This window comes from Urocitellus parryii, chromosome 4 (assembly GCF_045843805.1).
Source record: "Urocitellus parryii isolate mUroPar1 chromosome 4, mUroPar1.hap1, whole genome shotgun sequence".
Taxonomy (NCBI): Eukaryota; Metazoa; Chordata; class Mammalia; order Rodentia; family Sciuridae; genus Urocitellus; species Urocitellus parryii.
This window is the reverse complement of record NC_135534.1, coordinates 7691550-7719289: the sequence shown is the minus strand read 5'-3', so window position 1 is coordinate 7719289 and position 27740 is coordinate 7691550. Positions and strand designations below refer to the sequence as shown.

At 54.3% G+C, this 27740-nt stretch overlaps 1 protein-coding gene across 2 annotated transcripts; it reads left to right on the top strand.

Moving 5' to 3' along the window:
* Positions 1-1037: 1037 nt before the first annotated feature.
* On the top strand, positions 1038-21433 carry Frmd8 (FERM domain containing 8). Of its 2 annotated transcripts, XM_026396644.2 has the most exons (11): positions 1038-1211; positions 1526-1610; positions 3285-3452; positions 7294-7395; positions 7691-7749; positions 7860-8026; positions 10956-11183; positions 12879-13002; positions 13637-13780; positions 17575-17779; positions 19748-21433. In XM_026396644.2, exons 2-11 carry the CDS (start codon positions 1526-1528, stop codon positions 19864-19866), a joined length of 1401 nt encoding a protein of 466 aa, XP_026252429.2. In that variant the 5' UTR covers positions 1038-1211; the 3' UTR covers positions 19867-21433. The 2 variants fall into 2 exon arrangements, with proteins under 2 accessions (XP_026252429.2, XP_026252430.2); XM_026396645.2 differs by lacking the exon at positions 3285-3452.
* The last annotated feature ends 6307 nt before the right edge of the window (positions 21434-27740 follow it).

The following is a 27740-nucleotide window of genomic DNA, read 5'->3' as shown; positions in this document are numbered from 1 at the left end:
ATACTAGTTATTAAGATAGGAATAAAAGAACTGGTGATTGCCCAGATTATGACTATCAGGTGACTGCAAATACTCTGTGAATTGTAACCAATGAAAGTGGTGTAGCTTATGAATGTATTACTATTTAATAAATTTTGACATAATGGAAAGACATAAATGTGTTTGGTCTATGTATTGACGTAGCTCACTCAGAACACCCACAGTCCCTTTTGGCTGATCCCCAAGCCCATTGTTGTCTCAGAACAAGTTCCTCTGACTTGGGCAAATGCCCATGGACTTGTTTTTCTCCCTGTGTTCTGCATCTCATACACACATACCCATGTTGCCAGGAAATGTTGGAGATGTGAGTTGGCAGATAGGTGGTTTCACACCTGCCTCTTCAGAGCTCCAGTGTCTGGGAATATCTAAAGGTCTCAGAGGCTGTGTGTCTCAGATAGCCAAGGCTCATGTGACTGTGCTCTGGAAAAACTGTGCCTGACCTCAGTTTTTGACATACACAAATAAATTGAGAATGAGAATGGAGTCCGAAGTCATTTTACAGATGAGCAAACAGAGGCCCAGAAGGGAAGGGACTTGACTGTCTCATGACCACCACCCTTTACGGCCAGAGGGCTCTGCGGTATAGGCCGCTGCCTGCGACACCTCTGCCCAGCGCTCAGCTGGCTGACCAGTCCACCCAACATCTTCATCTCTGAGAAGGGAATGCGACCCCAAAGTCACAGGCGAATGGAGTGAATGCCTACACTCGCGCCCCCTCCCTTTCTTGAATCTTTACCACACCTTACAGCAGATCAATGGTCTGAGACTGCCGGTAGAGAAACTGGACCTGTGTCACTCGGGTTGGTGACCCTGCCGGTTCAAGTCGCGGCCAGGCCAGGGGCGTGACCCACCCAGGGGCGTGGCGGGACCCCTGGGGAATCTGGGCATGCGCGGCCCGTGGGGCGTGGTCCCTCTGGCGCCGGCAGAGAGCGTGCGCGGCGGCCTCAGGCTTCGATTGGCTCCCGCGGCCGGGGAGGCGGAGTCTGACTGCGGCGCTTCCTCCTACCGCCGCTTCCGAGTCGCAGCCCCAAGAGCGGGAACGCCTGCAGCAGCCCGGATACCGAACGGTGGTAGGCTTAGGGGGCCCTGGAGCCGGACCTGGGAGCCGGACCTGGGAGCCAGAGTCAGTGCTGAATCCTGGCCTGAGGCTGCGGGCTCTGCGACCCTGCGAGGTGAGAGCGCAGCCACTCCCTGGCTGGGCCCCCGCCCCGGCTTGGGGCTCGCGGTGCTCTGCCTGGACATTCTGGCTAGCGAATTTCGACCCTCCGCCCCTGTCACTGCCTTGACCCCTTTCACCAGTCCCGATCTCCAGTCAGCCGAAGGGCACGGTCCACCTCCAGCCTGCACAGTTGGTCTCTGCCAGGCAGGTTGTTCAGCCTTGTAGACCCAGGCTAAGACCCCTTCTCTTACTCGTGAAGAGCTAAAGGAGACCCTCATTCCCCACCTCTGGCCCCCCAGTAACTGCTGCTTCTCTTTCCCTTTGCAGATGGACGGGCCAGAAGGCAATGCTGGTCAGCCTGGCCCAGCTGAGAGGTCCCACCGGAGCAGCCTGTCTTCAGTGGGAGCCCGAGGTGGGTCCTTGCTCTGCTCCTCTCTCTGCACCCTCCAGGAGACGTGGCTCTGCCTTGTTTTTTTACTAATCTTATGTTTTAAGATATCAGGTGTTTATGAGATGTGGCAAACTTAAACAAGCCAGAGGCAGAGCACCTGGGCTTTGTGACTAGCTTAGTGATCCAGTTGGTACTGTCCTTGAATTCCTGCTCTCCTCATTTATAGAACAGGCAAGTCTTACCTGGTTGTGAAATTCGAGTGGGAACACATGAATGAAAAGTGACACCTTCACTTTCTTTGTTCCTTTTCTTTCTCACAAACAGCCTTCCAAAGGCAGGGGTCATTATCTTCCTTTTATAGGGAGAAAATTAGGCCCTAGAGAGGTTAAAGCACAGGCTTTTGGAAACCTCCAGGTGATCATGATCTTGAGCTTCTCTTCATTGCCTCTGTTTTCCTTCCCTGTGAGTTGGAGCTGAATTTTTTCCCTCCCTGTAAGTTGGAGGTGCCAGGAGATGATTTTTTTTGATCTCTCAAAGTAGCTGTAGAGACAGAAGAGACTGGGGATCCAAAAAGTACCTTCACAGTTGACTCTGAAGTATGCCCTTCCCTTTCACTGGCTTTCTTCATTTGGTTCACAGCTAGTCTTTGAGGGAGGGATATTATCTCTGCTTTTGCAGATAGGTCAGCCAACACTCAAACTGACTAGCCAAAGTCAGCCAGTTAGCCCTAGAGAGCTGACAAGCACTGGAACCCTGGGGTGTGGGCCTCCAAGCTCAGTGTTCTTTGCTGCCTGTGGTTCTAGGGATGGGAATTTGAATCTTGCTACCCTGCCAAGGGTCTCTCTTTGGCTTTATGCTCCCGATGGAAATTCCATAGCTTGTAACAAGGGAATGCTCAGCTCTTTGGGTTGTCCTTTCCTAGACTGCTTTTTTTTTTTTTTTCCTCCCCTTTTGCAGCACCGAAGGCTGAACCCAGAGGCACTCTACCGCTGAGCCACATCCTCAGCCCTTTTTAGTTTTTGAGACAGGGTCTCACTAAGTGGGTAAGGCTAGCTTTAGACTTGAGATCCTCTTGCCTTAATCTCCTGAGTCCCTGGGATTACAGGTGTGCACCACCACCGCACCTGGCTCCCTAGCCTGCTTAAGGCTTTCTTGAAAGGCCCTGAGGCTTGAAGAGTCCTGAGGAAGCAGAGACATAGAACTTTCTTTGTCTTGGGGTGGCCTTAGGAATCCTCATTCCCTTCCTAGGCAAGACTCATTCTCTCTTTAGTCCAGGCTAAGGGAAACTGTGGGTCACCATCCCTCCTCATTCCCAGCCTCATAGGCTAACTGCTGTGACCTCAGGATGGGTTCAGCTTATGTGCATAGTTCCTCACCTGTGGAATGTTCTTCAGGGCAGAAATGCAGCAGTGCTTGGGGTTGCCAGAGAGCTGGAGGCAGGGGTTTATCATGGCCAGCTCTAAGTTAAGGTGAGGTAAGGCTGGTATCAAGGCCTCAGTGCTGGGTTTCTGGGTGGTTTGAGGGTCTCATGGAAGTCCTGATAGGCAGCACTCCTAACAGGGTCTTTTGGAAAGATTGTTGAGGCTCTGTTTCAGGAGTGTAGCCGGGGTCACCCCCAAGGGGTGTAGGATTGTGAAGGGTGCCTGGTCAGCCAGGCTGTGGGCCTTAGCTGATCCTGCCTGGCTTCTATCACAGCTGCTGATGTACTGGTGTACCTGGCCGATGACACAGTGGTGCCCCTGGCTGTGGAGAACCTGCCCTCACTCAGTGCCCACGAGCTGCACCGGGCAGTCCGCGAAGTCCTGCAGCTCCCAGACATTGCCCTAGATGCCTTTGCACTCTGGCTTGTCTCCCCGCTGCTGGGTAAGGCTTGATGGTGAGCAGCCCTGGGCAGGAGGGTTGGAAGGGCACTGACTAGTGCTGCTTTGGGAACCTGTGGCTACTTACTACACATCAGGAGTGTGTCCTGGAGCTAGCTACTCCTTTGAGGATCCAGAGCCCTCGGGAGACTCCTGACTCCTTTATCCCCACTTTTATTTGGCTGGTGGCAGAGGAAAGGCCTGAACCAGGACTCTGGGGGAGGGAGGGAAGGGCTTCCTGTTCACTGAGCACACCTTTTGTGCCACAGCTAGGCCTCACTCTGAGAGCACAGTTTCACATCCTGTGGCCTAGACCTGTTCTGCAGTGAGGAATTTGAGGTCTCCCAAAACAGAAGGGAGGTGCTGGTCCCTGGACTGTTCCTTGGGGTTAGGGAGGAAAGTGAGGTGTAACCCAGGAAGCAGCTGCAGTGATGGTGTGGCCTTTGTCGAGGGTGGAAAGGACAGGAAGAGGAAGTACATGATTTCTCTGGACAGGGGTCTCAGCCCTGCCTGGTTTCTGACCCAATGGCTATGCACATCCTGCCCTTTCATATTCGGACCCCAGGGTGGGGTGGAAGTGGGGGCATTGGCCCTCCAGACCCTTACCCAGGAGTCCCTGGGTGAATAGGGTCCCTGGACCTGCTACCTTGGACAGGAAGAAGGCCACAGGACAGAATGCCCCATGTCATCATCTGGGAAAGTAAATTGGTGCCAGGACCAGGCATGTTTCCTGAGCTTGAACATTCCCTTTGTTGTAGAGGAACAGGGTAGGGAGGTGACTAGTCCCACTGAGAGGGTGAGCAGGATAGCCTGAGTCCAGCCCCAGGCTACCGCCTCTCCTGAGGCCACTGGGGTTTGTGCCTGTCCCCCAGAGGGAGCATCCCAGTGAGTTAAGTAGAAGAAAGGGAGCTCCCAGCACTCCCACCCCCACCCCCCGCCCCCGCCAGCTTCCTGCGCAGCTGCTGCTCTAGGGCTGCCGCCTACCCTCTTCCTGCTGACCCGTGTCTGGCCATTCCACACCCAGCCCAGCTACCCCCCTTCACCCTCAGAGCTTCTGGTCAGGACCGGGGCCCCTTGGCTGTATCTTTGGAAAGCTGGGGGTGGTGAGCCTGAGTGGGTATCCCGGGCCTGCCTTGGGGGGCTCCCAGTGCTGCTGCCAGGCAGATTGCTCCCCTCTCCACTTCCTTCACCCCTCCCTCATCACATTCCTTTCCCCAGTGGCAAGAACTGAATGGGCTGCCTGTGTGGCCTGGCCCATCCAGGGGGAGGATGGCTGAGGCCACTGCGGAGTCAACACCCACCTTGTTCCCAGGCTGGTTTTGGAGGGTGAATGCAACACTTCAGCTTTGCCTCAGGCCCCAGAACCTCTGAGCTCCCCCACAGCACACTGGTGAAACAGTAGCAGAGACCCCAGGGCTAGAGTTCCTGCAAGGCAGGGATGGGGTACCGTCTGCAGGAGCCCCCTTGCTCATTTTGGTAGAATTTGGCCTCCTAGATGCCACTGTTGTTGCATGAGGGCAGGGCTCCAGGGACTGTCAGTCTTATTTAGGTGACAGCCTCCAGGCAAGAAGCCCATCTGGAAGTCTGAAACCATGGGGTTAGCATAGTCCTTTTCTGATAATGGGATCCTTTGAGCTTCCAGGACCTGTAGTGAAGACAGGAGGATGTCCCTGTCCCCAGGTCTCCCCTTCCCCGCAGTGTGACCAGTGGACCCCAGCTAGTGGGTTACTTTGTTTATTCCATAAGAGGGCACAAAGCACTCTGGCCTGGGGAGTGTTCTGCATGCTGGGGGTACAGCAGGGAACCAGACTGATGGAGTCCCTACCCACAGTGAACTCGAAGTTGGCACTTTCAAGTTGAAAGTGTAGAGAAGAGAAGTTTGAAGAACAGAACTCTACTCCTGACTAACTCCTTTTGGCTTTGGCAGTCCCCATCCCTCTGAAAATGATCTTGATGCCCTCGTAGCCCTGACATCCTGTGAGTCTCCAGATAGAGCAGGAGGAGGGACTGATCAGGCAGGAAGGTGACAAGGGAGCACTTCCAGGAGGGGAGAAAAACGCAGCTGTTGAGGCAAATGGCGCATTCTCTTGCTTGGAGTGTGTGGGGGGGGTGACATATGGGAACTAAGGATCTAAGCAGGAAATGAGGACTGTGGAGCCTCTGGGAATCTGGATCCGAAATGATGGGGTAAGAAAGGACTAGAGAAGCTGGATGGAGGGTTAGATGGAAGAACCTGGAGACGGAGGCCAATTTAGAGGCTGTGGCACCTGTTTGAGATCAGGATCAGGGTTGGAGCTGGGTGTGGTGGCATGACCTGTAATCCCAGCTACTGGGGAGTCTAAGGCAAGAGGATTGCCAGTTTGAGGCCAGCCTGGGCGACTTAGCAAGACTCAAAATTTTAGGAAAGTTGGGCTAGGGTTGTGGGTCAGTGGTAGAGCGCTTGCCTAGCATGCGCTAGGCAATGTGTGAGGCATGTGTGAGCCACTGGGTTCTATCCTCAGCACTGCATAAAGACAAATAAATTGTGTCCATCTACAACTAAGAAATATTTTTTAAAAATTTTAAGAAAGCAAAAACCTGGGGATGTAGCTCAGTGGTAGAGTACCCTTGGGTTTAATCCCTAGTACCTGAAAAAAAGAAAAAAGGAGAGATCTGGGTCCAGGTGGAAGTTTCAAAAGGTCCAAAGAATGGAAATGAGGACTCTTGGCACTAGGCTGCGGGGAGGGGGAGGGGGAGAAGAAGGCCATGTGGGGCAGATGATAGAGGGCAGGTGAGTGACAGGTGTTTTGCTACTCCCCCTCCTGCATCCTCAGCAGACACTTCAGTTCACCTCTGAGTGCACTTGGAACCCCTCACACCTCTCAAAGGGCAGCACCCCAGGTGGCACTCTGGTCTGTGAGCTGAAGATGCTTGTTCCCTGGTCAGAGGGGCTGAATCTTGGGCTGATAGCACAGAGGTTGAGGCGCTGTGAGTGAGTGTTCAGTCATTGTGCCAGTCCATGTTGGGCCCTGTGTGCACAGGATCTACTCCTATCCACGTGTCACTCAGTCTAAAGCAGGCTGAGGCAGTGAGAGCTTGTCAGGTGGTGGAAAGTGCTGGAAAGGCAGGCAGATGAGGGCACAGATAGAAGGTTTTGAGGAGATGCTGTCTGAGTTAGGAGTCCAGGGCAGATGACCTTGAACTAAGATCTGAGTTGTCCAGTCATGTACAGATCTGGGAGACAGGAATCCAAGGCAAGAAGAGCAGCAAGTACAGATTGTCCCCAAGACAATCAGGCTAGGAGTGTTCAAGTGATTTAAGGCCTGTGTAGCAGGAGCAGAGTGGAGGGGGCGAGGGAAGTAGCGAGGTGAGAGCCAGGCGGGAGCTGGGCGGCATCGCCTTGTGTGCCATGGAGGCAAAGGTGGAGCCTGGCAGTGGGGAGGCCCAGGCCCTGCCAAGGGCAGGGGAAGGCAGCTTCTCCGAACTTTGGGCCCTCATCTCCAGCCTCAGAGTCTGCTTCCTGGTAGTTCTGGGTCTCTCTGCAGCCCCTTCCATCCACCTCAGCCTGCCTGGGGCTGGAGTGAGCAGGGGTCGGCTGTCTCTGAAGCCCAGTACTCTTTGTGACTCTGGACAAGTTGCTTAACCTCTCTGAGCCCTGTTTTCTCTGAGGATGAAATGGACAATAGAGTTATTAGGGTAAATGCATAAGAACCACTTGAATTGGTTCTGGACACTCTGTACCTACTCAATTACTGATAGATGTGACTGTTCTTGTTGTTGCCGTGAGTGGGCAGTTATGACGGGGTGGGTGGGCACCATCAGCCTGCTCCTGAGACTGCATGGATGCCTCTCCTCTCATCTTGCAGAGGTGCAGCTGAAGCCCAAGCACCAGCCCTACAAGGTGGGCCGCCAGTGGCCCGAGCTGCTACTGCGCTTCACTGACGCCCCAGACGACGATGTGGCCATGGGTCAGTGCTGCTTTGGGCAGGTGGAGTTGCCCTAGCTGAGGGCAGGCCCTGCATCTCCCCCAGGTTTGGGCAGCCACTCCTGATGGGAGATCAGGTGCCTAGGGGAGGCTGAATAAGGGCAGCTGGGACGCTTATCGGGCGAGGCGGTGAACTGTGTAGCTCTCTCAGGGCCCTTGGCATGAGGGTTTCGTAGTCAAGGTGGGTGAGTTTGGGAGCTGGGCCTGAGCCAGCCACAGGGAAGGGCAGTGCTGGGCGGAGCAGGGTGGCTGGCCAGTGACACTGCTTCCCTCCCCAGATGAGCCTTCCCTGCAATTCCGAAGGAACGTGTTCTTCCCAAAGCGGCGGGAGCTCCAGGTGAGGCGTGAGCCCTGGCAGAGTACCCAGACCAGGCCGTGCCAGCTCCCCTTCTCCCTTCATGCCTTGCCCCAGCTGGCTGAGCAGTCCTCTGCCACACTGGCCCACAGATCCACGATGCGGAGGTCCTGCGGCTGCTGTATGAGGAGGCCAAGGGCAACGTGCTAACCGCTCGATATCCGTGTGATGTGGAGGACTGCGAGGTGCTTGGCGCCCTGGTGTGCCGTGTGCAGCTTGGGCCCTACCAGCCTGGCCAGCCTGCTGCCTGCACCCTGAGGTGAGGGCAGGTGACCCAAGGCAGGGGCACCTGGTAGGGGAATTTGCCCCCACTTATGAGTGGTCATCGGTCCTGCAAGGTGGGGCACAGTCCTGGAGTTTGGAGGCCTCAGTCCTATCACACATGCTCACTGTGTGGCCTTGGGTGAGTCGCTCCACCTCTCTGAACCCCCTTTCCCTCATCTGGGCAGAGGAAACCAGGGTGAAGTGCTATCTAAGAAGACTCCATAGCCCAAGAGGCCCTAGGAAAGTGTGAGGGCGGAGGCTGGCCTCTGGCTGAAGTCAGGAGGGAACTGGCCTTGTTCATTGAAGTCACAGCCAGGAACTAACCAATACTGATTCTTCAGTGGCCAGTAACAGTCCAGCTTAATTCCAAACCCAGGGAATGGAACCCCCTTCCCCTGACACTCATCCAGCCAGCTGTGTGCTTCCCAACCTTCTCGGGGCTGCCTCTGCCATGTGATATGCAGGCCTTGGGGTGGGGGCGGGGGCAAGGACTGAGTCTGCCCTGGCAGCACACCAGGCCACGCTCTCCCCTCCACGGAGGGTGCCGCTGAGGTTTAGAGATACTACCCTGTTACAGTGGATGAGGCAGGAGAGGTGTGCAGGACAGGGACCCTGTGCTGGGCTGATGACTGGGGCCCAGCAAGGACCACCCCAGTCTGAGTTGAACTGGAGGGCTGTCAGCTGAGCTGGTCCAAGGCTGGTGGCTGTGGGGCCCAGGCCCTTGCAGTAGGCACATCTGTTCCTCTTGTGACAACAAACCCAGCTCAAACTGTTGGCACACCTGAGCCCTTGCTCAGGTCCCATTCAAGTATGGTCAAGGAGCCTCGGCCCCGTTCTCACTCTCCTTGCCTAGCTTTCGTCCTCCTGCCCCTGCCAGCTCAGGCACACTCATGCCGTGGGCCCAGTGGTAACTTGCTCTTCCCTTGTGTGACCAGAGCCCTTGGACTCATTCTGGTGACTAGTGAATTGGTCCCAGGTCCACCCAAAGGAAGCATCGTGACGTGAGCAGCCCAGGTCCTTCCGTGGGTCCCACCACAAACCCAACAAACCACGTGAGCTGAGAGCAAGAAAGGCTTTCTCATGGCAAGTGGGAGCCCTTCCTGAATGAAGGGTGTAAGGGGACAGGTGACAAAATGTCCATAGCAGCCCTCTGGGGTCCCCTCCTCATGCCTGCTGGGCCTGGGCCTCCTGAGCCAACATAGGTTCCTTCCCTCTGCCCTTCTGCTGGAGCATCTGCCCCTGCCCTCATGGCCTGGGGTATTTGGGGCTCCAGAAACCTCAACAAGACCCCTCTGCTCTGGTGAAGATGGCAGCACAGTGAGATCTTTTAGCACTGACCTCAGCCTGGGCCCATGCCAGCGCCCCAGCCTTCTGTGTTCGTTGGGATTTGTGTCCGTTTTTGTATATAGGGAAGATGGAGCCCTGGAGCCTCGTAGACCAAGAGTTCTGACCTTATTTTATTTTATTTGAAAGAGAGAGAATTTTTTTTAATATTTATTTTTTAGTTTTCGGCGGACACAACATCTTTGTATGTGGTGCTGAGGATTGAACCCGGGCCACATGCATGACAGGCGAGCGCGCTACCACTTGAGCCACATCCCCAGCCCCTGACCTTAGTTTATTGGAACAGCCAATCCATGGCCCCCAGAATCCTTGGGTGGCCTAAGACGCGGAAGTAACTGCATTTATGTCAAGATCCTTTCCTGCTTTGTGTGCGTGTGTGATGGGGCGCCCTATTGTTCATGAACCTGATTCTAGGCTGGTGTTTTGGCATCTTTATCTGGCAGAAGAAAGCATCAGGCCTCTTGCACAAGTTTTTGGTTAGAAAAGCTCCCAGTTCAGAAATGCCAGTCGTCCTTCCTTGTGACACAGACATTGCTCTGAAACCCTAGGGCCTGCTCTGGCTCTCTTCTTGGGTCCCAGCCTTCCTTTGTCCCTTCCTGCACACCTCGGTGCCTCCCAATTTCCTGTACTCACCTGACCCTGCGTGTCAGCGAGCCCCTCGCAGGACCCACTGGGACACCCTCCACAGAGCCTAGCACACCACGGTGCTCTCACTAGTGTATCTCCTCTCCTGGGGTGAGAATGGGCCTGGTGGACCCTGAATCTGTCCCCTCTGCCAGCTTGGTGGTGTTTCCTTGGGTCTCCTGGGTGGGGAGCTGGTACTGAGGGGGAGGCAGGCAGGGCCTGCCGTGTGGAGGCTCTTCACAGCGTGGATGATGCCACAGACTGGGACAGGACTCAAGGGACAGGCATGTGTCCAGGGCTTCTGCTCGTGGCTATGTGGGCTGGCTCCTAGAGCAGTAGGAAAGAGCAGGATCAGAGTGGATGAGACCTGGGCTGTCCTCGGGGGGCTCCCACTCCAATCCTGGGCCTGGGCCTGGAGTCTTACGTGTTTAGGGTGGCGGTAACTATCACTGGTGCCCTTGGTGGCAGTACCGTCCTCATTCTGCAGATGAAGCAGCACAAAGCAGGGAAGATACCTCTTGCCAGTTGTGCAGCTGGTCATGGCAGAGGCAGGTCCAACTCCAGAACCTTCCCTGTGGAGGGGCAGATCTGCCCCCCGCCATGGCTGTGCCTACCTGGGCCTCTTACCCAGTGCCTGGCTTGGAGGTCACTTCCTCTGGTCACCCTGTTTTTCTTACAAGGGAGAGCACCCCACCTGCACTTGACAGGGGTCCCTCCTGGCCAGGATGGGTTGGCCATTGAGCCAGGCTCAGCAGGCCCTGGCTGAAATGGAACAGCGGGGTTCCCTCTAGCGGTCCATGTCTAGGGCAGGGGAGAGCCCTGGTGAGCACATATGCCCTGTGGGTCCCCAGCCAGGCACCAACCAAGCCCTTCCTTTCCCCTGGGTGTGGCACCCACACCCTAAAGTCCTTGGCACCTCTGGTAGGGCCACCAGCACCCACTTCCTTCCTCCACAGAGAGAAGCTGGACTCCTTCCTCCCTGCCCATCTCTGCAAACGGGGCCACGGCTTCTTTGCTGCCTTCCGGGGCCGCAGCGCCAAGTCTGGGACGGGTGAGCAGGGCTTGCTGAACGCCTACCGCCAGGTGAAGGAAGCAGTCGGCAGCAGCAACAGCGGGCAGGAAGCCGCCCTGGGCTCCCACTACCGTGCCTACCTCCTCAAGTGCCACGAGCTGCCCTTCTACGGGTGAGCAGCCTCGGCCCTGGCACCCCTGCTCACAGCCCGGCAGGCTTGTCCAGGCAGCTGCCCATGAGCCCCCAGAGCTCCAGCTGCTCTGTCCTTCCTGTGAAGCGCGGTCTTGGCATGAGCGCTGGGCCTAAGCCGGGTACCTGTGCTCCCCGCTCCTGTCCCAGGCCAGGACACCTGGATGGCTCTCCTCCCACCTGCCATGGTCACTTAGTCACTGGCCTGGCCGAGCACCCGCACTCAGCTCTCTGGCTCACCCGGTCAACGTATCACAAATAGCTGCCGCGCACCTACTGCACGCTGGGCACTCTGCACTGAAGGGACCTCATGAGCCAGAGGCCCTGTGATCCCTGCCTAGTGAAGCTCATGTGCGAGGCGGTGGTGGGGAGAGGGGGTCACCTGTAGGCAGGCATGGCAGCCAGGCGAGTAGGGGAGGGTGTGGCAGTGTCCCACAGGCTTGGCACAGGCCCAGTGGTAATGACAGAGACCTGAGACAGATATAGTCAGGTCGGGAGGGTCCCTAGAGACCAAGCGCCGCATGCTGCAGGGCTGCAGCTTCGGGTCCTGTGCGCGTGCACTGTTGGGCTCGCTCTCGTTGTTGAGGCTGGTGATGGACATCAGCCTAGCTCAGGTGGGACAGGTGGGAGAAGGAGGAGGGCTTGGCAACCAGTGCCACTGGCTTCCACAGTTTTTTTTTTTTCCCTCTCACTGTGTGTTGGGGATGGAACCCAGGGCCTTGTGCATGCTAGCTAGGCAAGCACTCTACTGGCTCTACTACTGAGCTACACTTTACTTTTTAGGTACTGGGGATTGAACCCTGAGGCTCTTTATGACTGAATCACATCCCTAGCACTTTTTATTTTGTATTTTGAGACAGGGTCTCGCTAAGTTGCTTAGGGTTTTGCTAAGTTACTGAGGCTGGCCTCAAACCTGTCCTCCTGCCTCAGCCTCCTGAGTTGCTGGGACTACAGACGTGTACCACTATGCCCAGCTCCCTTCTCAGCCTTTTTGTTTCTTTCTTTGTCTAGTTTTTTGTTTTGTTTTGGGTGGTGCTTGGGATCGAACCCAGGGCCTCACAAATGTTAGGCTATTTTTCTAACACCCCTTCTCAAGTCTTTTTTTTTTAATATTTATTTTTTAGTTGGATACAGTATCCTTTTTTTATTATTATTTATATGTGGTGCTGAGCATCGAACCCATGGCCTCCCACATGCTAGGCTAGCGCTCTGCGGCTGAGCCACAACCCCCACCTGCTTCTCAGTCTTAAGCCTAGAAAGTTGTTCCCGGGGCAGCCTTCACCTTCTCTTTTGTCCCAGCAGGTCCTTGCTGCTCAAGCATCTTTGTCCTGGACAGTGGGCAGCAGGGCTCTGTGGCTACTTCTAATGACCTTAGCCTTGACCCCCCGGCCAAGTCCCAGGCTCCAGCCATTCCTGGGCGCAGCTTGCTTTGTCCCCCTTCCTGGGTTCGTGCTCTCTCCTGTCTCTTCTGCCCTGTGCCACCCAGTCCCTTATGTCCTGCACTGCTGGCTTATATGCCACCACCCCCATGAAACCTCCCCTCACCCTGCTCAGTTCTTCCTCCTCCAGGGCAGGCCTCTGTTTAACCCAAACAGATTAAGCCATCTTAGAGCATAGAGCGGTCCTCCCCAGTGTGCCAAGTGCTGGAAGGAGCGGCTGACCCCCGTCTCCTCCCCAGCTGTGCCTTCTTCCATGGCGAGATTGACAAGCCAGCCCAGGGCTTCTTACACCGGGGCGGACGCAAGTCCGTAACTGTGGCCATCAGTCTGGAAGGCGTGCATGTCATCGACAGCAGGGAGAAGGTACAGCCTCCAGTCCCCTGGGGTGGGACCTTAGGCCACCTCTGTGGGTCAGAAGGGAGTGAGGGTCTTGACCAGGCATTCCTAGTTCCCCTGGGCCTATGACAGTGGACTGTGCCTCCCGCTGTGTCCCTGCTTCCTCAGGTCTGCTCTGGGTCAGCTTTTCTGCCTCAGGTACTGGGCTGCACTGCACGTGGCCAGAGCGGGGAGGAAGCTGCAGCGGGGATCTTCCCTTTGAGCTTAGGAAGTCAGGGTGCCTGGCTGCTCTGCTTGGCCAGTGGTGGAGTCCAGCTGCTGGCGTTCCAGAAAGACCCTAAAAGACCCTACGGCTGGGAGCCCAGGGGAGGCCCAAGGCCTGCTGTTCCCTGGTCGTGGAGGGCTTGCCTTTGTCTGCCAGTGTAGGCGTCTGTGCCAGCAGCTCTCCCTGTGCAGTGACGGCTTCCCTGCACTTGGGCACAAGTACCCTCCCCAGGAGGAGCATGATGGAAGCCGGCTCCTCTCCTTAGAGAAACACATGGAGGAATTTAGACAACCCAGAGAGACAAACACCCCAGCAGGAGTCCCCTCCCGGCTGAGGCTGAGTGGGACAGGGTGGGGTGGCCACTGCCAGGTAAGCAAGCCTCGCCCCCCCCCCCAGCACGTCCTGCTGGGCCTCAGCTTCCAGGAGCTGTCCTGGGACCACACCTCCCCGGAGGAGGAGGAGCCTGTGTTGTGGCTGGAGTTCGATGGGGACAGTGAGGGTGTGCCTGTCAACAAGCTGCTCAGGATCTACTCCAAGCAGGTAAGTGGGGAGCATGTGGTGGTGTCACCCTGCTGGGCCGGGGCTGGCAGGGGAGGTCTGCCCTGCAGCTCTCCAGCCCGAGGTGGTGGCAATGGCAGCTGCCCTTGGAGCAGCTGTTCCTTGAGGCTTTTGCAGTTCCGCATGAGCAGCTGCACCATCTCCTCCTGTGCTCAAGGCCCCATGAGGTCAGCGCTGTGGCTACTCCAGGTCTCAGATAAGGAATGCAGACATTAAGGTTCAGCCTTCAGTGAGCTTCTGTATGTGGCCTGTCCATGTACCCAGCGAACCTTTGGCCCCAACCTCCATTCCCCTGCGCCTCCTCCCACCCTGGTTGTCGGAGCCCTTGAAGGGTGGTTCTTGCTCCTCCTCTCCTCTCTCAGCACATAGACACATAGTTCAGGGACTCCCATCTTTAAAGGCACATGTCCTCGCATCGTAGGTCTTACCAAGAGGTGGGAAACAACCAGTGTCCCAACGGGGTGGATGGGTCAACCAGTTATGCTCCACCCTTCAGTGTAACGGATGCAGCCTTCCGAGGCTGGTTCTCTGCACTGAGGAGCATGATTCTGAGGCTCTTCCATACGCTTGGTTCTCTTTGGGGGAGGGGCTGGTGCTGGGATGGAACCCATGCTGGGCAGGCAAGTGCCCTAACACTGCCCAGCCCCCGTTCATTCCCCTTATTCTCAAGTGGGTTTCCATTGTCCAACGTACAGCAGTTCACCCTCTCACCCACTGGGGAGATTTGGGTTCCCAGTTTTTTGCTTTTATTGGTAAAGCTGCTCCAAACTTTATAGGTTTTTATGTGGGCATAGGTCTCCTTTTGTGTAAAAACCTGGGAGTGAGATTTCTGGGTTGTGTGATAAACATGATTAATTTTAGGACCTCCTAGAGTGGGTTCAGTGCCACATGCCTGTAATCTCTGCAGTTTGGGAGGCTGAGACAAGAGGATTACAAGTTCAAAGCCAGTATTAGCAATTTAACAAGGCCCTAAATTACCTAGTGAGACCCTATCTGAAAATAAAAAAAGAGCTGGGGATGTGGCTCAGTGGTTAGGCACCCCCGTGTTCCCAGGTACAAGAAAACAAGTTAATGGATTTCAGATTTTCACAAAATCATGCTCAACCTACAGTTAAGTCTTGAAATTTTAGAACTTTGATTTGTTTATTTTTGCTTTTTCAAAGTTGTTTTGGGACCAGCCATGGTGGTGTACACCTGTAATCACCAACTTGGAACGCTGAGGCAGGAGGATCACAACTCAGCAAGACCCTGTCTCAAAAAAATAAATTAAAAGGACTAAGGATGTAGTTCAGCTGTCAAGCACTCCTGTGTTTAATCCCCAGTATGAAAACAAATTTATTTTGGCTATTTTAGTTCCTTTGCAATTTCAATATGAATTTTATTTTATTTATTTTATTTTTTTAGTTGTTGATTGATCTTTATTTATTTACTTATATGTGGTGCTGAGGATCAAACCCAGTGCCTCGCATGTGCTAGGTGAGTGCTCTACCGCTGAGCCACAACCCCAGCCTATTTATTTATTTTTAAATTGGGGGTTGGGATATAGCTCAGTTGGTAGAGTGCTTGCCTCACATGCACAAGGTGCTTGGTTCAATCCCCAGCACCACACACACACACACACACACACACACACACACACACACACACATACACACACACACAAATTTGTTGTAAATAGACAGAATGTCTTTATTTTGTTTTATTTTTGTGTTATGTGTTGTTGAGGATTGTACCCAGGGTCTCTCACATGCTAGGCAAGCGCTCTACCACTGAGCCATGGCCCCAGCCCTCCATATGAATTTTAGAATCGGCACGCTGATTTCTACCCTTCTCCTGTCCCCCCCCCACCCACCCCAAGAATACACTACCCGGGATTTGTTTTTGTTTTTTGATACTGGGAATTGATCCCAAGAATCTACCAATGAGCTACATCTCTAGTTCTTTTAATTCTTATTTTTAAACAGGATCTTAATAAGTTGCCTTGAACTTGGGATCCTCCTGCCCCAGCCTCTCAAGTAGCTGGGCACCACCTGGATTTTGATTAAGATTGCATTGACAACTTTGGAGATAACTGACTGGCTTCAGTCCACTCATTTCTACTTTGGGGTGGGGGGGGTTCTGAGGATGGAACCCTGGGCCTCATGTGTGCTAGGCAAGTGCTGTACCACTGAGCCACACCCCCAGCCCCCACTTATTTCTGTGTCTCCTCCATTTAATTGTCTTTGGTTTCTTTCATTAGCATTTTGTTAGCTTTATGCCCTTTTCTTTTCCATTTTTTGCCCTCTGCTCTGTGTCTTGCCTTTTTGATTTCATTCGCTGCGGCACATGGATGGCAGCCATGTATTCTGCAGCCTTGTTCAGCTCACTCACCTAGTCTGGTAGTTTTCCTGCAGGCCATTATATTGTTTGTGAATGGGGACAGAGTCGTCACCTTCTGATTTGTCTGTCGTTTATCCTGCCTGGTGTTCACAGACTGAGCGGACATCCCAGCCTGCCCTGGTCTGTGGGAAGGCCTGGTTTTGCCCAATGTGAGAGCGGCCTTAGCTGTAGGCTCCTCCTAGCCCCTTCCTGGGACTGAGGAGCCTGGCATGCCGGTCATCCCCAGGGCCTGGAGAGTGCAGTTCTGTGAAGGGGTGTTGTGAATGGGGGTTGCATTGTGACCCCCCAAGCATTAAGCTCTGCCTCAGCTCTTGTTCCAAGGAGCTTAGGGTGCTCCTCATTGTGTTTGCAGTTCATGTAGGACTGTCCCCCCCAGCTGCCACCTGTGGACATGCCCAGAGGGCAGTGTGGAAACTAGGCCTCAGCTGCTGCTCTTCCTCTCGGGCCAGGGAACTGCCCACTCTCCCACTCCTCCCAGGGCACGCTGTGCTGTTGCTGAGGCCTCAGGCCACACTGGGGAGAGTTGGGCTGGACCAGTACAGGGGCTACCAGCAGGTACCCAGCCCATCTCCACAATCAGTTCTTGGTCCTGGGGGCCTCTCCTCGGAAGCACAAGAGCTTGACTCCCCCGGCCATTTCCCAGTCCCTGCAGCAACACCTGGCTCACAGTAGATGCTCAAAGGGGTACCATCCTTGGACAGCCTTCTGTCTGTGACACCCTGAGAAACCGAGGTCTCTGTATTGTGCCCAGCTATGGCCGCAGACATCTGGCGTCCTCACCTTTTATGTCAGTGTGCATTCTGTTTTTAAATATATTAGAAGATGTCACTTGAAGAATGTGCTCAGAGGGAGCCACCCCCACCAGTGACAACACCCCACTTCCCCAGGCCTGCAGGTGCTCCCAGCCAGCACACAGTGGCTTTCTGTAGCCGAGTGCCCCCTCCCTTCCTCATCCTCTCTGGAGCTGCTGAGTTTCTGGAAGCCCAGCCGGGCTTCTCCTCCTGCTCCAGCCCACACAGGCAGCCTTCCCAGGCTGCACCTTCTGACTGGAATGTTCTTTCTTTTCCACATCACCTCCCAGACCAGGGGACCCTGCCTCAGCCTCCTGAGTCACTGGGATTACAGATGTGTGTCACCATGCCCAGTGTACCCGGCCTCACCTCTGGAGTCTTCATGTGGGACACCTCTCCTGCCCCCTGGTCCCCAGAGCCCCCACTGCAGCCCTCCTTCCTGCCTTGGGAATGGTGTGGTTCCTAAGTCCTCCCACCTCCTCGCCACTGCCCCCACCCTCCAAGAGGGCAGGGCCTTGGGTCTATATATCTGATGTCACTTAGCCATGGCCATGGCCATGGCAAGGCTGGGCCACAGGCCTCACGCTGGCCCTGCTCCTCTCCCAGGCCGAGCTGATGAGTGGCCTCATTGAGTACTGCATCGAGCTGAACCTGGCCTCAGAGCCCGCTGCTCCCCAGGAAAGCACATCTGGTCCCCGCTCGGCCGCGGGGCCCTCACCACCTCCCACTCAGCGCCCCAAGCTGCGGAGGCAGGGCAGCGTGGTGTGCAGCCGGATCCAGCATCTCTCCACCATTGACTACGTGGAGGACGGTGAGCCACCCATCACATCTGCGCACGCACACTCACGCATGCCCCAGGGACTCCGTGGGTGGAAAGCTCTGGAGCCATGGGTTAGCCTGCGTGCACTGCCACGCCTAGGTTCTTTGTACATCTTGGTAGCATTTAAATTTCTTTCTTTCTTTTTTTTTTTTTTTTGGTTACTGGGATTGAACTCGGGCACTCGACCACTGAGCCACATCCCCAGCCCTATTTTGTATTTTTCTTTTAGAGATAGGGTCTCACTGAGTTGCTTAGCATACCACCATTGCTAAGGCTGGCTTTGAACTCAGGATCCTCCTGACTCAGCCTCCCCAGCCACTGGGATTACAGGTGGGCACCACCATGACTAGTCCCAGCCCTTGTTTTATTTTATTTATTTATTTATTTATTTTTAGAGAGAATCTTTTTGTAGATGGACACAACACAATGCCTTTATTTTTATGTGGTGCTGAGGATCGAACCTGGGTCTCGCGTGTGCTAGGGACTTTTCTTATTTTTTGAGAAAAGTTCTAAGTTGCTTAGGGCTGTGCTAAATTGCTGAGGTGGCTTTGAACTAGGATCATCCTGCCTCAGCCTCCTGAGTTGCTGGGATTTCAGGTGTGCATCACCATGCCCAGTGCATTTAAATTTTTTAATGTGAAGCCAGGCAAAGTGGTGCACACCTTAATCCCAGCATTTTAGGAGGCAGGAGGCCAGCTTCAGCAACTTAGGGAGACCCTGTCCCAAAATAAAATTGAAAGGGCTGGGGACATAGCTCAGTGGCAGAGTGCCCCTAGGTTTAATCCTTAGCACCAGAAAATTTTTTTTTTTTTTTAACCAACAAGCATGTTATTTTGGTCTTATTTCCAGCTGGTTATCATAGACAACTTACCTATAACTGATTTCTTCCTTGGATTCTGAACTGTCTCCTAAGAGTAAATTCCTGGGAGTGGACCTCCTAGGTCCGAGGGTGTGCAGGGTAAGACTTTGGATACCTGCCACCTTCCAGAGGGGCTGTGCCCATCCGTGCCCTCCCATCAGAGACAGCAGCCCTCTCCACCTTCACCCACACTGGCCATGTCTGCCTTGGAGAGAACTCTCGGTGTCCGAGTACCAGTGAAATCGGAGCATTTTCATGCACCTGTACACATGTATATTTCCTTCATGAATGACTGTTCATTTCTTTTGCCCATTTTTGTTCTGTTGCTTTTTTTTTTTTTAACGTCTTGAGATCAGTGGACCCTGGGCTCTGACTCCAGCCCTGCAAAGACAACACAGTGAACATCTTACACGAATAGGGGATGTATAACAACTAGATTTTGATGTTATTGTTAACGGAAGCTCACACTTCGTTCTGATTTCCTTGGTTTTTGCCTAATGGCCTTCTGTCTCAGGGTCCTAGCCAAGAGACATCACAATTAGTTGTCTCCTTAGGCTTCTCTTGGCTGTGACAGTTTCTCAGACTTTCCTTATTTGGTGACCCCGACTGTGTCATACCAGTTGAGTCTTTGGTAGAAAGCCCGTGCTGGGGTTGGTCTGTCACCTGGGCTCCTGAGTTCTGGGGGAGGAAGACCACAGAGGCCAGTGCTGTCTGTATCGCTGTCAAAGGTGCCCACTGTCTGCATGCGGCTAGCCGTCGACCTTGATCGCCTAGCTTGACGTCAGTAACTTGAGAGAATTCTTTGTTTCCTGGGTTTGCCTTTAGTCACTTGTGTCCGTGGCAGGAATTTGGCTTCTTTGGTCAGTTGAAAAGGTTTAGGGCAGGTTCCTCGGACAGCTCTGCTGGCCCATGATAAAGCACAGGGCCACTGCCTGGGATTTGGAGCCACGTGTCCCCCCGCATCCTGTTACCTGTGGTAGAGCTGGAGGGTGGATGGGTCTAAAGTGGGTGCTCAGTCCAGACAGGCCCCAAGAGAGCTGTGCACTGGAGACAGACACGGCTTCCTGGGGCCTCAGCACGTGCCTCTGGCTTCCCCGTAGGCAAGGGCATCAAGCGGGTGAAGCCGAGGCGCACCACGTCCTTCTTCAGCCGGCAGCTCTCCACAAGCCAGGGCAGCTACACCGTGGTGCAGCCCACCGACAGCCCGGAGCAGGGCTGAGGGCAGCCATCCTCCCAGGCCAGGGCCAGGCCGCATCGTCTCCAGAGCTGAGCGTGTGGCGGAAGCCGCCTTGGCCATTCAGGGCCTGATGTGCCAGACCGTGGAGAGGTGGTTTCTGTGCCTGGGATCATACTGGACTGCAGCGCTGGCCAGCGGCCTCCTCAGGTCCCTATGACAACCTGCCCTCCCTTGCCTGGACTCTGGGCTCAGCTGCTGTCTCAGGACCACCTGATGGGGCCCCAGCTGCCCCCTCATACCCCAGGCACACCTTCATGCCCATCTCAAGGTGGATGGTGTCCTCCGCTCTGAAAGTACTGCTGGCAGCTTTGAGGGCCGAGGATCAGGGCTGGACCTGCAGGTTTTCCCCTGGACTTGGGTGACCATGTCTGGCACTCCTTCCGCGGCATTCCACCCACACCACAGGGTGGGCTGGCACTCCGAGGAAGTGGGAGGGCCTCCTGGGACTGGACCATGACGAAGAAGGTGAGGTCCCCCTGGCACCCCTGCCTGGCTGAATGGGACTGGCAGGGTGCCCCCTGCACTCAGGTGACCCTGTGGGCACACAGGATACTAAGTCTTTAATGTCACTGCTGGGAAGTGGCTGGCTTGTCCAGCAAGCCCACCAGACCCACACTCCACACTGGGGACATCTCCTGAAAGCCCTCTGTCACTCTCCTAGGCCCAGGCCGTTGCCCCACCCCGGGGCCAGGCGTCTGCAGCAGGTGGGGTCCCCCTCCCCTGCTTTGGTGCAGCCTGTGAACCTTGCCGGCACCAGGAGGCGCCCTCTGCTCCTCAGAGCCGAGTGTGCCTTCAGCAGTGCTGGGCTGAAGGGGACTTGGATACAGGTGCTGCCTGCTGTCCCAGTTTTGTCCTGGCAGCAGTGGCTTTGTGATGGGAATTATCTGGGAGGAGCCAGGCTCTAGAGGGAGGGCTTTCCTGGCCCTTGGGCTTGTCTGTGGTCTGTGGCTCTCAGTGCCAGGAGAGCAGGCCTGGGTGGCACAGGGCTTGCTCTGCAGTCCCTTCCCAGGGGACAGCGGGGAAGTGCACACCTCTCGTGCTACAAAAATGAGATCCGCTCACCTCCCTTGGTAGCTTGTGAGGCCCAGATGTTTCAAGGCGGTTCTGCCTCCCGCAGCAGGGACATTATTGTCATAGTGAATAAGTGGAAAGAGGAGGCCCAGGAGGCTTCTTCAGCCTGTTGGGGTGTCCCTGCTGCGGGACAGCATGAGCTGCTGTGTCCTGCTGCCCCTCCTGGAGTCATGTGACCTCTTGGAGCTGCCAGCTGTCCCTCAGCTCCAGCCCTCTGGTCACTTGGGGCCTACTGACTGTCACTGCACTGTATTCTTATCTGATGGCCGAGGGGCGTGGCCGGTGTGCATCCGGGTACAAACACTGCATGTTTCCCTTCAGCCTTTCTCACTTCCTAAGCATCCATTGTGCCTTAACCTTCTCTGCTTGCCCTTTGGGACAAAGCAGTATTCTACTAAATGTCCTCCTAATGTCCTCATTCTTTTGTATCATGTGACTTATTAATAAACCCATTTCTGGCAAACTTTGGAGTGGTTTATGAAATACTGAGGGTGTGTTATTGCAGCCTGGGACTTGATTGCCCGCTGCCCGTTTGGTTTTTACTAAGTATGTGTCAAGCCCTCAGGGCCGCCCCACCAGCCCTGGTGGTCCACTGGCGCCCCCAGGGAAGGGTGATTCAGGTGGGCTCTGCAGAGTCCCATACCCTGCCTTGGGCTCCTTGTACCCTGGGCCTAGCCAGAGGCCATTTGTTCCCCTCAGATCCTGTTAGCAGCACCCAGTTTGGAGGGCAGGGACAGTGTCACACCCACCCTGGAGCACAGTGGGCCTTGAGGGGTCTGCCCAGCAGTGACCCAGGCTTTGACACAGGCTTCTCCAACAGGGAGGGGTCCTAGAGATGGAGGGGCACGTGCTCCCACAGCAGTGTGGTTCTGAGACCGGGGCTGTCTCCTGGACATCCCTGACAGTGAATGGTGCCTTGTGCACTGTGTGGCCTCTGCCTGATCCAGACACAGGATGCCTTGACCACAGGTACTGCATGAGGCTCTGAGTTGGGTCTGTTTCTTGAATTTTCAGTTGGAAATAATAATAGTGCCCACCTCGAAGGGTTGTCGGGCACTTTAGTGCTGGCATGGGTGGGTGGGCAGCAGCAGTCAACTCTTTCACATTTCTGTTCTGTGGGAAGCTGGGAGGAAGAAGAGGGCCATAGGAGCAGCCCAGGCCAGAGGTAATGAAGCCAGATTTAAAGTTAGGTAGTCAGTGTAGTTAGGTAAATCGGGTCTAATATCGAGTGAAATCTAAAATGGAGGCCATGCTGGGAATGACTCAGGGAAAACAGGACAACTCATGGAGTGTTAATAAAGTTCCGAAAAGGCCCTAGGCCAAAGTCCACCTGGAAGAAATGTTAATGAACATCCCCCAACAGATTCAAAGACAGCCCATCCCAAAGAAATGTTAATGAAGCCCAGGATACAGCCCCCAACAGATTTGGAGATAGCTCATCCCAAAGAAATGTTAATGAACAGCAAACTTGACTCGGAAATGACCAGATTACTTCTTTGTCCCAAACCCTTCCCACCTACATTACATCACCAAACCTATAAAAAGGGGAACACATTGCCCGCTAACTGGATTCCACCTTTTGGGTCCCCTTCTTCCTCCGGGAGAAGTCTTTTCTTCTGTCCTTTAATAAATTTCTAATTTCTACTCTGACCTTGCCTCGGCGTGCTTCTTTGGTGTTATTCTTCAACATCGGGGAGCAAGAACTCGTCACCGGTCAACAGCGGTAACAGTAACATGGTGTATGACCCCAGACCTGCTGTGTCCCACCCCCAGTGTCAGTTTCCTGTCACTTCTGTGAACAGTCACCACAGTCCTAATGGCTTACACCAGAGCATCCAGGATCGCGCAGTTCTGCAGGTGAGAAATTCAGCTTGGTCACGAGGGACTGGACTGACTCCCGAGGCTCCAGAAAACAGTCTTGGCCAGCTGCTGAGGCCACTGTATTTCTTGGGTGCTGGCCCCTTTCTCATTAGCCCTCAAGGCTAATGACAGCTGAGTCCTCACGTCACACATGTTAAACATCCACCCTCACATGTCTTCCTCCAACTGTTCTGGTCCCTCTTCAGCCTGTAAGGACCCTGTGATGACATAGGATCAATTTAAATAATCCAAGATAATCCTCCTGTTGAAGTCAGCTGATACCTGCTGTAGTGGCACATACCTATAATCCTAGCTACTCTGGAGGCTGAGGCAGGAGGACCACAGGTTGGAGGCCAGCCTCAGTAACTTAGACTCTATCTCAAAAAGGACTGGAGATATAGTTCAGTAGTAAAGCATCCTGGATTCCTGGGTTTGATCCCCAGTGCTGGGGTGAAAAAAAAAAAAGGTATGTGTGAGGCCCCACAAGTCCTGGCTTGGCCTCTGCCTGGTAAATACACTGAATCCATTTGTTTCTAGAACAGACTTGCCTTCTCCTGCCTGGGGACCTTTGCTCAAGTAGGCTCCTCTCTCTTGAATGTCCAGGTGTCCTCCTCTTCCCCCCCTGTCTTGGCTTCCTAGAGCACCCCAGCCCACAGCTCCTTACCCTCCCCAAAACCTGAACCTGTCAGGCTGGACCCCTGTCCGCCCTCCATGCTTGCAGGGCCAAGACCCTGTTCATTGTCTCACAGCCTCACTGCTGTGTGGCCTTGGGTGAGTCACATCACCTTCCTGGGACTCCTTTTCTCACCTCTAAGATGGGAGCATTGTCCAGCTGCTTCCCCATTGCCCTGTGTGCAGGGCGACGGGAAGTGCTCAGGAGGAATGATGGTTCCCCTCCCCAAAATGCCATTCCATTCCCGGCTTCCCGAGTTTCCTAGGGCTGCCCTCATAAAGTCCCACTCACTGGGTGGCTCAACAGGACAGAAATTAAGTCACACTTCCAGAGGTCAGATCCCATAAGCAAGATGCTAGGTAGAGGTGACCTGTGTGGGTTGGTGCTAGAACACTTGCCTAGCACGCGTGAGGCTCTGGGTCCCATCCCCAGCACCCCCACCCCAAAAAGATGTGGACATGGACCTCTTCAGTTCCTGGTCCCCTTCCTGGGCTTGTGTAGTCTCTGCTTTTGAGATCATAAGGCATTTCGGGGGGTTGCGAGGAGGGGATTGAACTCAGGAGCACTACCACCAAGCTACATCTTCAGCCCTTGTTAGTTTTTATTTTGAGATAGCCTCACTAAGTCGCCCAGGCCGGCCTGGGGCTTGCAATCCTCCTGCCTCAGCCTCCTGTCCTGAGTTACAGGAGTGTGCCCCCAAGCCCAAGCCCTGCTGGCTGCGTTTCCCCTGTGTTCCCACTTGCATCTACACACACAGGCAGCACATGACAGAGAAGCTGGCCACACCCAACACAAGACAACCAGGAACGGTAATGGACAAGGAGAGGGTTGGGGATGAAAGAAGTCTTTCTGGAGGAGCCCTCTAGGCTCAGCAAGGTGGAGGTAAAGGCACAAACCGAGAGGGCTTTAGGAAAGCCTGGGCTGTGACCTTGGAGCCTGACACTGACCGCCTGACTCAGGGGAGGGGCAGACCCCAGGACAGACTCACTGCTTGTCCTTCTCCTTGGCAGGGAAGCTTCTGAGCCAACCGGCACTTCCCTGCTCCAGTACAGCCCGTATCTCAGCGAAGGCTGCCAGTTTACCCAATGTATTTATTTATTTATTTTAAAAATATTTATTCTTCAGTTTTAGGTGGACACAATATCTTTATTTTACATTTATGTGGTGCTGAGAGGATCGAACCCAGTGCCTTGTGCACTTTACCACTGAGCCCCAGCCCCCAGTTTACCCAATTTAACCCAGAAGGTCGTGCAGGGTGCGCCTGGGTCCCAGACCTTTAGTCTCTCTCTCTTTTTTTTTTTTTTTGTTGGTGTGTGTGGGGCTCGGTATTGAACCCAGGACCTTGTGCATGTGAGGCAGCACTTTACCAACTGAGCTACATCCCCAGCCCTAGAACTTTAGTAATCTTAAGCAGCAAGTTTTAAGTTGTTTGGTTTTTTTGTTTTGTTTTTTTTTAACCAGGGATTGAATCCCAGAGTGCTTAACCACTGAGCCACATCCCCTTTTATTTTTTGAGACAAGTTCTCCCTAAGTTGCTTAGGGCCTCGCTAAATTGCTGAAACTGGCTTTGAACTTGCCATCCTCCTGCCTCAACTTCCTAAGCAACTAGGCTTATAGGCCTGCGCAGAGACCCTGTTCCTCTTTAACTCAAGCGGCTGACATTGTGGGGTCAAGCACACCCCTGGTCTTGTGCTGCTTGTGCTGCTCTGACTGCAACCAGCAGGGGGCGGCTGAGCCCGCCCTTTCCTTCTGCTTGTCTGCAGAGGGCACAAGCCTGGCACCGCCCTGCTCGGTCAGGGTCCTACCTGGTACAGATTCTGAAAGCGCTGCCCACCAATCCCCTAACCACAGCAGGTCCCTGACTTCTGACCTCCCAGAACCCTTCTCCTGCCATTGGGTCCATGATGGGGGCAGGGGTCCTGGCCCTCCAAGAACCCAGATAAGAGGCTTCCTTGGTTGTCCACCAGGAGGGGACATGAGTTTTCCAAAGATCAGGAGCCATGTTCTAGAAATAAATTCCACTCTGGAATTTTTTTGTTTGTTTTCCGTGAAATGGCAACTTAGTCAAAATATTTATTTATTATTATTATTTTTTAATATTTATTTTTTAGTTTTCGGCGGACACAACATCTTTGTTTGTATGTGGTGCTGAGAATCGAACCCGCGCTGCACACATGCCAGGCGAGCGCGCTACCGCTTGAGCCACATCCCCAGCCCCTAGTCAAAATATTTAAAGTCAGGGCCATTTGGGGAAACCGGGGAGGTGGGGTGGGCACACCCTGGCGCCAGTCATCTCCCTCCTTTTCCTCCCAGTGCCCACAGGAGCTGCCACCCCAGGGGCCTCCCCAACAGTCCCTGTCCTCCCTCACAGCTGTCCTCTTAGAAACCCTCCGTCCCCCACACATACTAAGCTATTTTAAACTTCCACCTATTTCTTTCTCTCTCTTTGGTGGCCTTGAGAAGGCTAGGCTAGCGTTCTACCACTGAGCTACACTCCCAGCCTGCATTTTAAACAATTTCACATAAATATAACTTACAACAGGGACATAATAGTCCCGGCTCTTTTCTACACTTCTGTGTCCCCTGCCATGCAACCTTAATTATTTGGTGGGGTTGGCAGTAACTGCTGATACTCTAAGCCAGTGAGCACAGGCCTCCCACACAATGTCAAGGTCAGCAGCCCCACAGTGTTCCCACTTTACCCCCAGAACTCTGTCCCCAAGGAAAGACTTGCTCACAGGCTGTGCCCAGTTAGACCAATGGGGGGGCAGAAAGGATCCTGCAGAAAGGTTCAAGGACAGTCTACTGCTCCAGTGGAGTCACTGTTAGGGCAGTTAGGTCCTGGCCTAAAGGTTCCTATCAAGAGTCACCTATGTGGAAGCGAGGACTGCCAGGGGTCATGGAAAAGGGAGAGGTTTTCTTGGGGGCTTTGCAAAACTAGAGGTGAGAGCTGGCAGGATGTCCTGGGGCCCCCTCCCGGGATTCCTGGTGGGTGGTTTGGGGAGGAGGCTGGAAAGGGAGGACACAGTGCAATGTGGGTGGTATAGAAAAGTTGGGACTTGCTGGGCTCGGTGGTACTGGCCTATAATCTCAGCTTCTCAGGAAGTGGAGGAGGAGGATCATAAGTTCAAGGCCAGCCTGGGCAATTTAGTGAGATCCTGCCTTAAAATGCAATTTTGAAATGGTGCTGGGGAATGAACTACAGCACTCCTGGGTTCAATCCCCAGGACCAAAAAAAAAAACAAAAAAAGTTGCTTCTCCATAAAGTCGAAAGAAGCCCCCTTCAGATCTGCCCCCTCAGTGGCCAAGAAAGGGTCTCGGGAACCAGGTGCCCACAGGTAAGACAGTCAAATGCCAACTCGGGGGTGACACCTGTAATTCCAGCGACTCTGAAGGCCAAGGCAGGAGGATTGCAAGCTTGAGGCCATCTTGGGCAATTCAATGAGGCCTTGTCTCAAAATTAAAAAGGTTGGAGATTAGCTCAGTGGCAGAGTGCAGTGGGACTGGTTCAATCCCCAGTACCTGGTGGTGGTGGGGGGGGGGAGGCGGCAGACAGGCCAGTGCATCCAGTCTGCTTTGCAAACAAGGACAAGAGCTTCTATCTGATGCCCCCTCCCTCAATACCTTCTGCCACCAGTGAAGAGAGGCTGCCCTGAGTCCCCCTGGCCACCCATGTGTTCTCAGTTCCCCTGCTGCCCTGTTCCCTCTTCTGTGCCTTTGCATTTATGGAGCACAGGTGACCTGGAAACAGCCTCCTGCCTTCAGTCACTCTACAAATATTTATCTGGAGCCTTGCAGTGGTCAGAGTGACCTTTACAGAATGTCAACTGTAAAGACCTGCTACAGGGCAGGACCCTGTGGACACAGAGATGTCAACACATCCCACGCAAACCCCTCCCCTCAGGAGATCAAGTTCTGGAGGAGGGGTGTTGGTCAGAGTTGAGAGGTAACCTCAGGGCCCAGGCCTGTGACCCAGAATAATGAAATGGGGTAAGCCAGCTGTGAGGATCCAGAGCCTGCCCTTGATCACCTGAGAGGCGGGGGCAGCCCAGAAAAGGCCTGGGGTGTGGGGTTGTTTTCCACTGGGGCTATTTCAAGGCAGGGTGAGGCAAGGCAGTGACAGGAAGGCTCCTGGCCAGCACAAGGTGACTGTGCAGTTTCCTGATGCAGACTGAGTCAAGGTATCTCGGGGCTCAGCAGGAAAGGGTGAGGGGCTCTGGCACCATGAGGAGCCCAAGGTGACCCAGAAGGC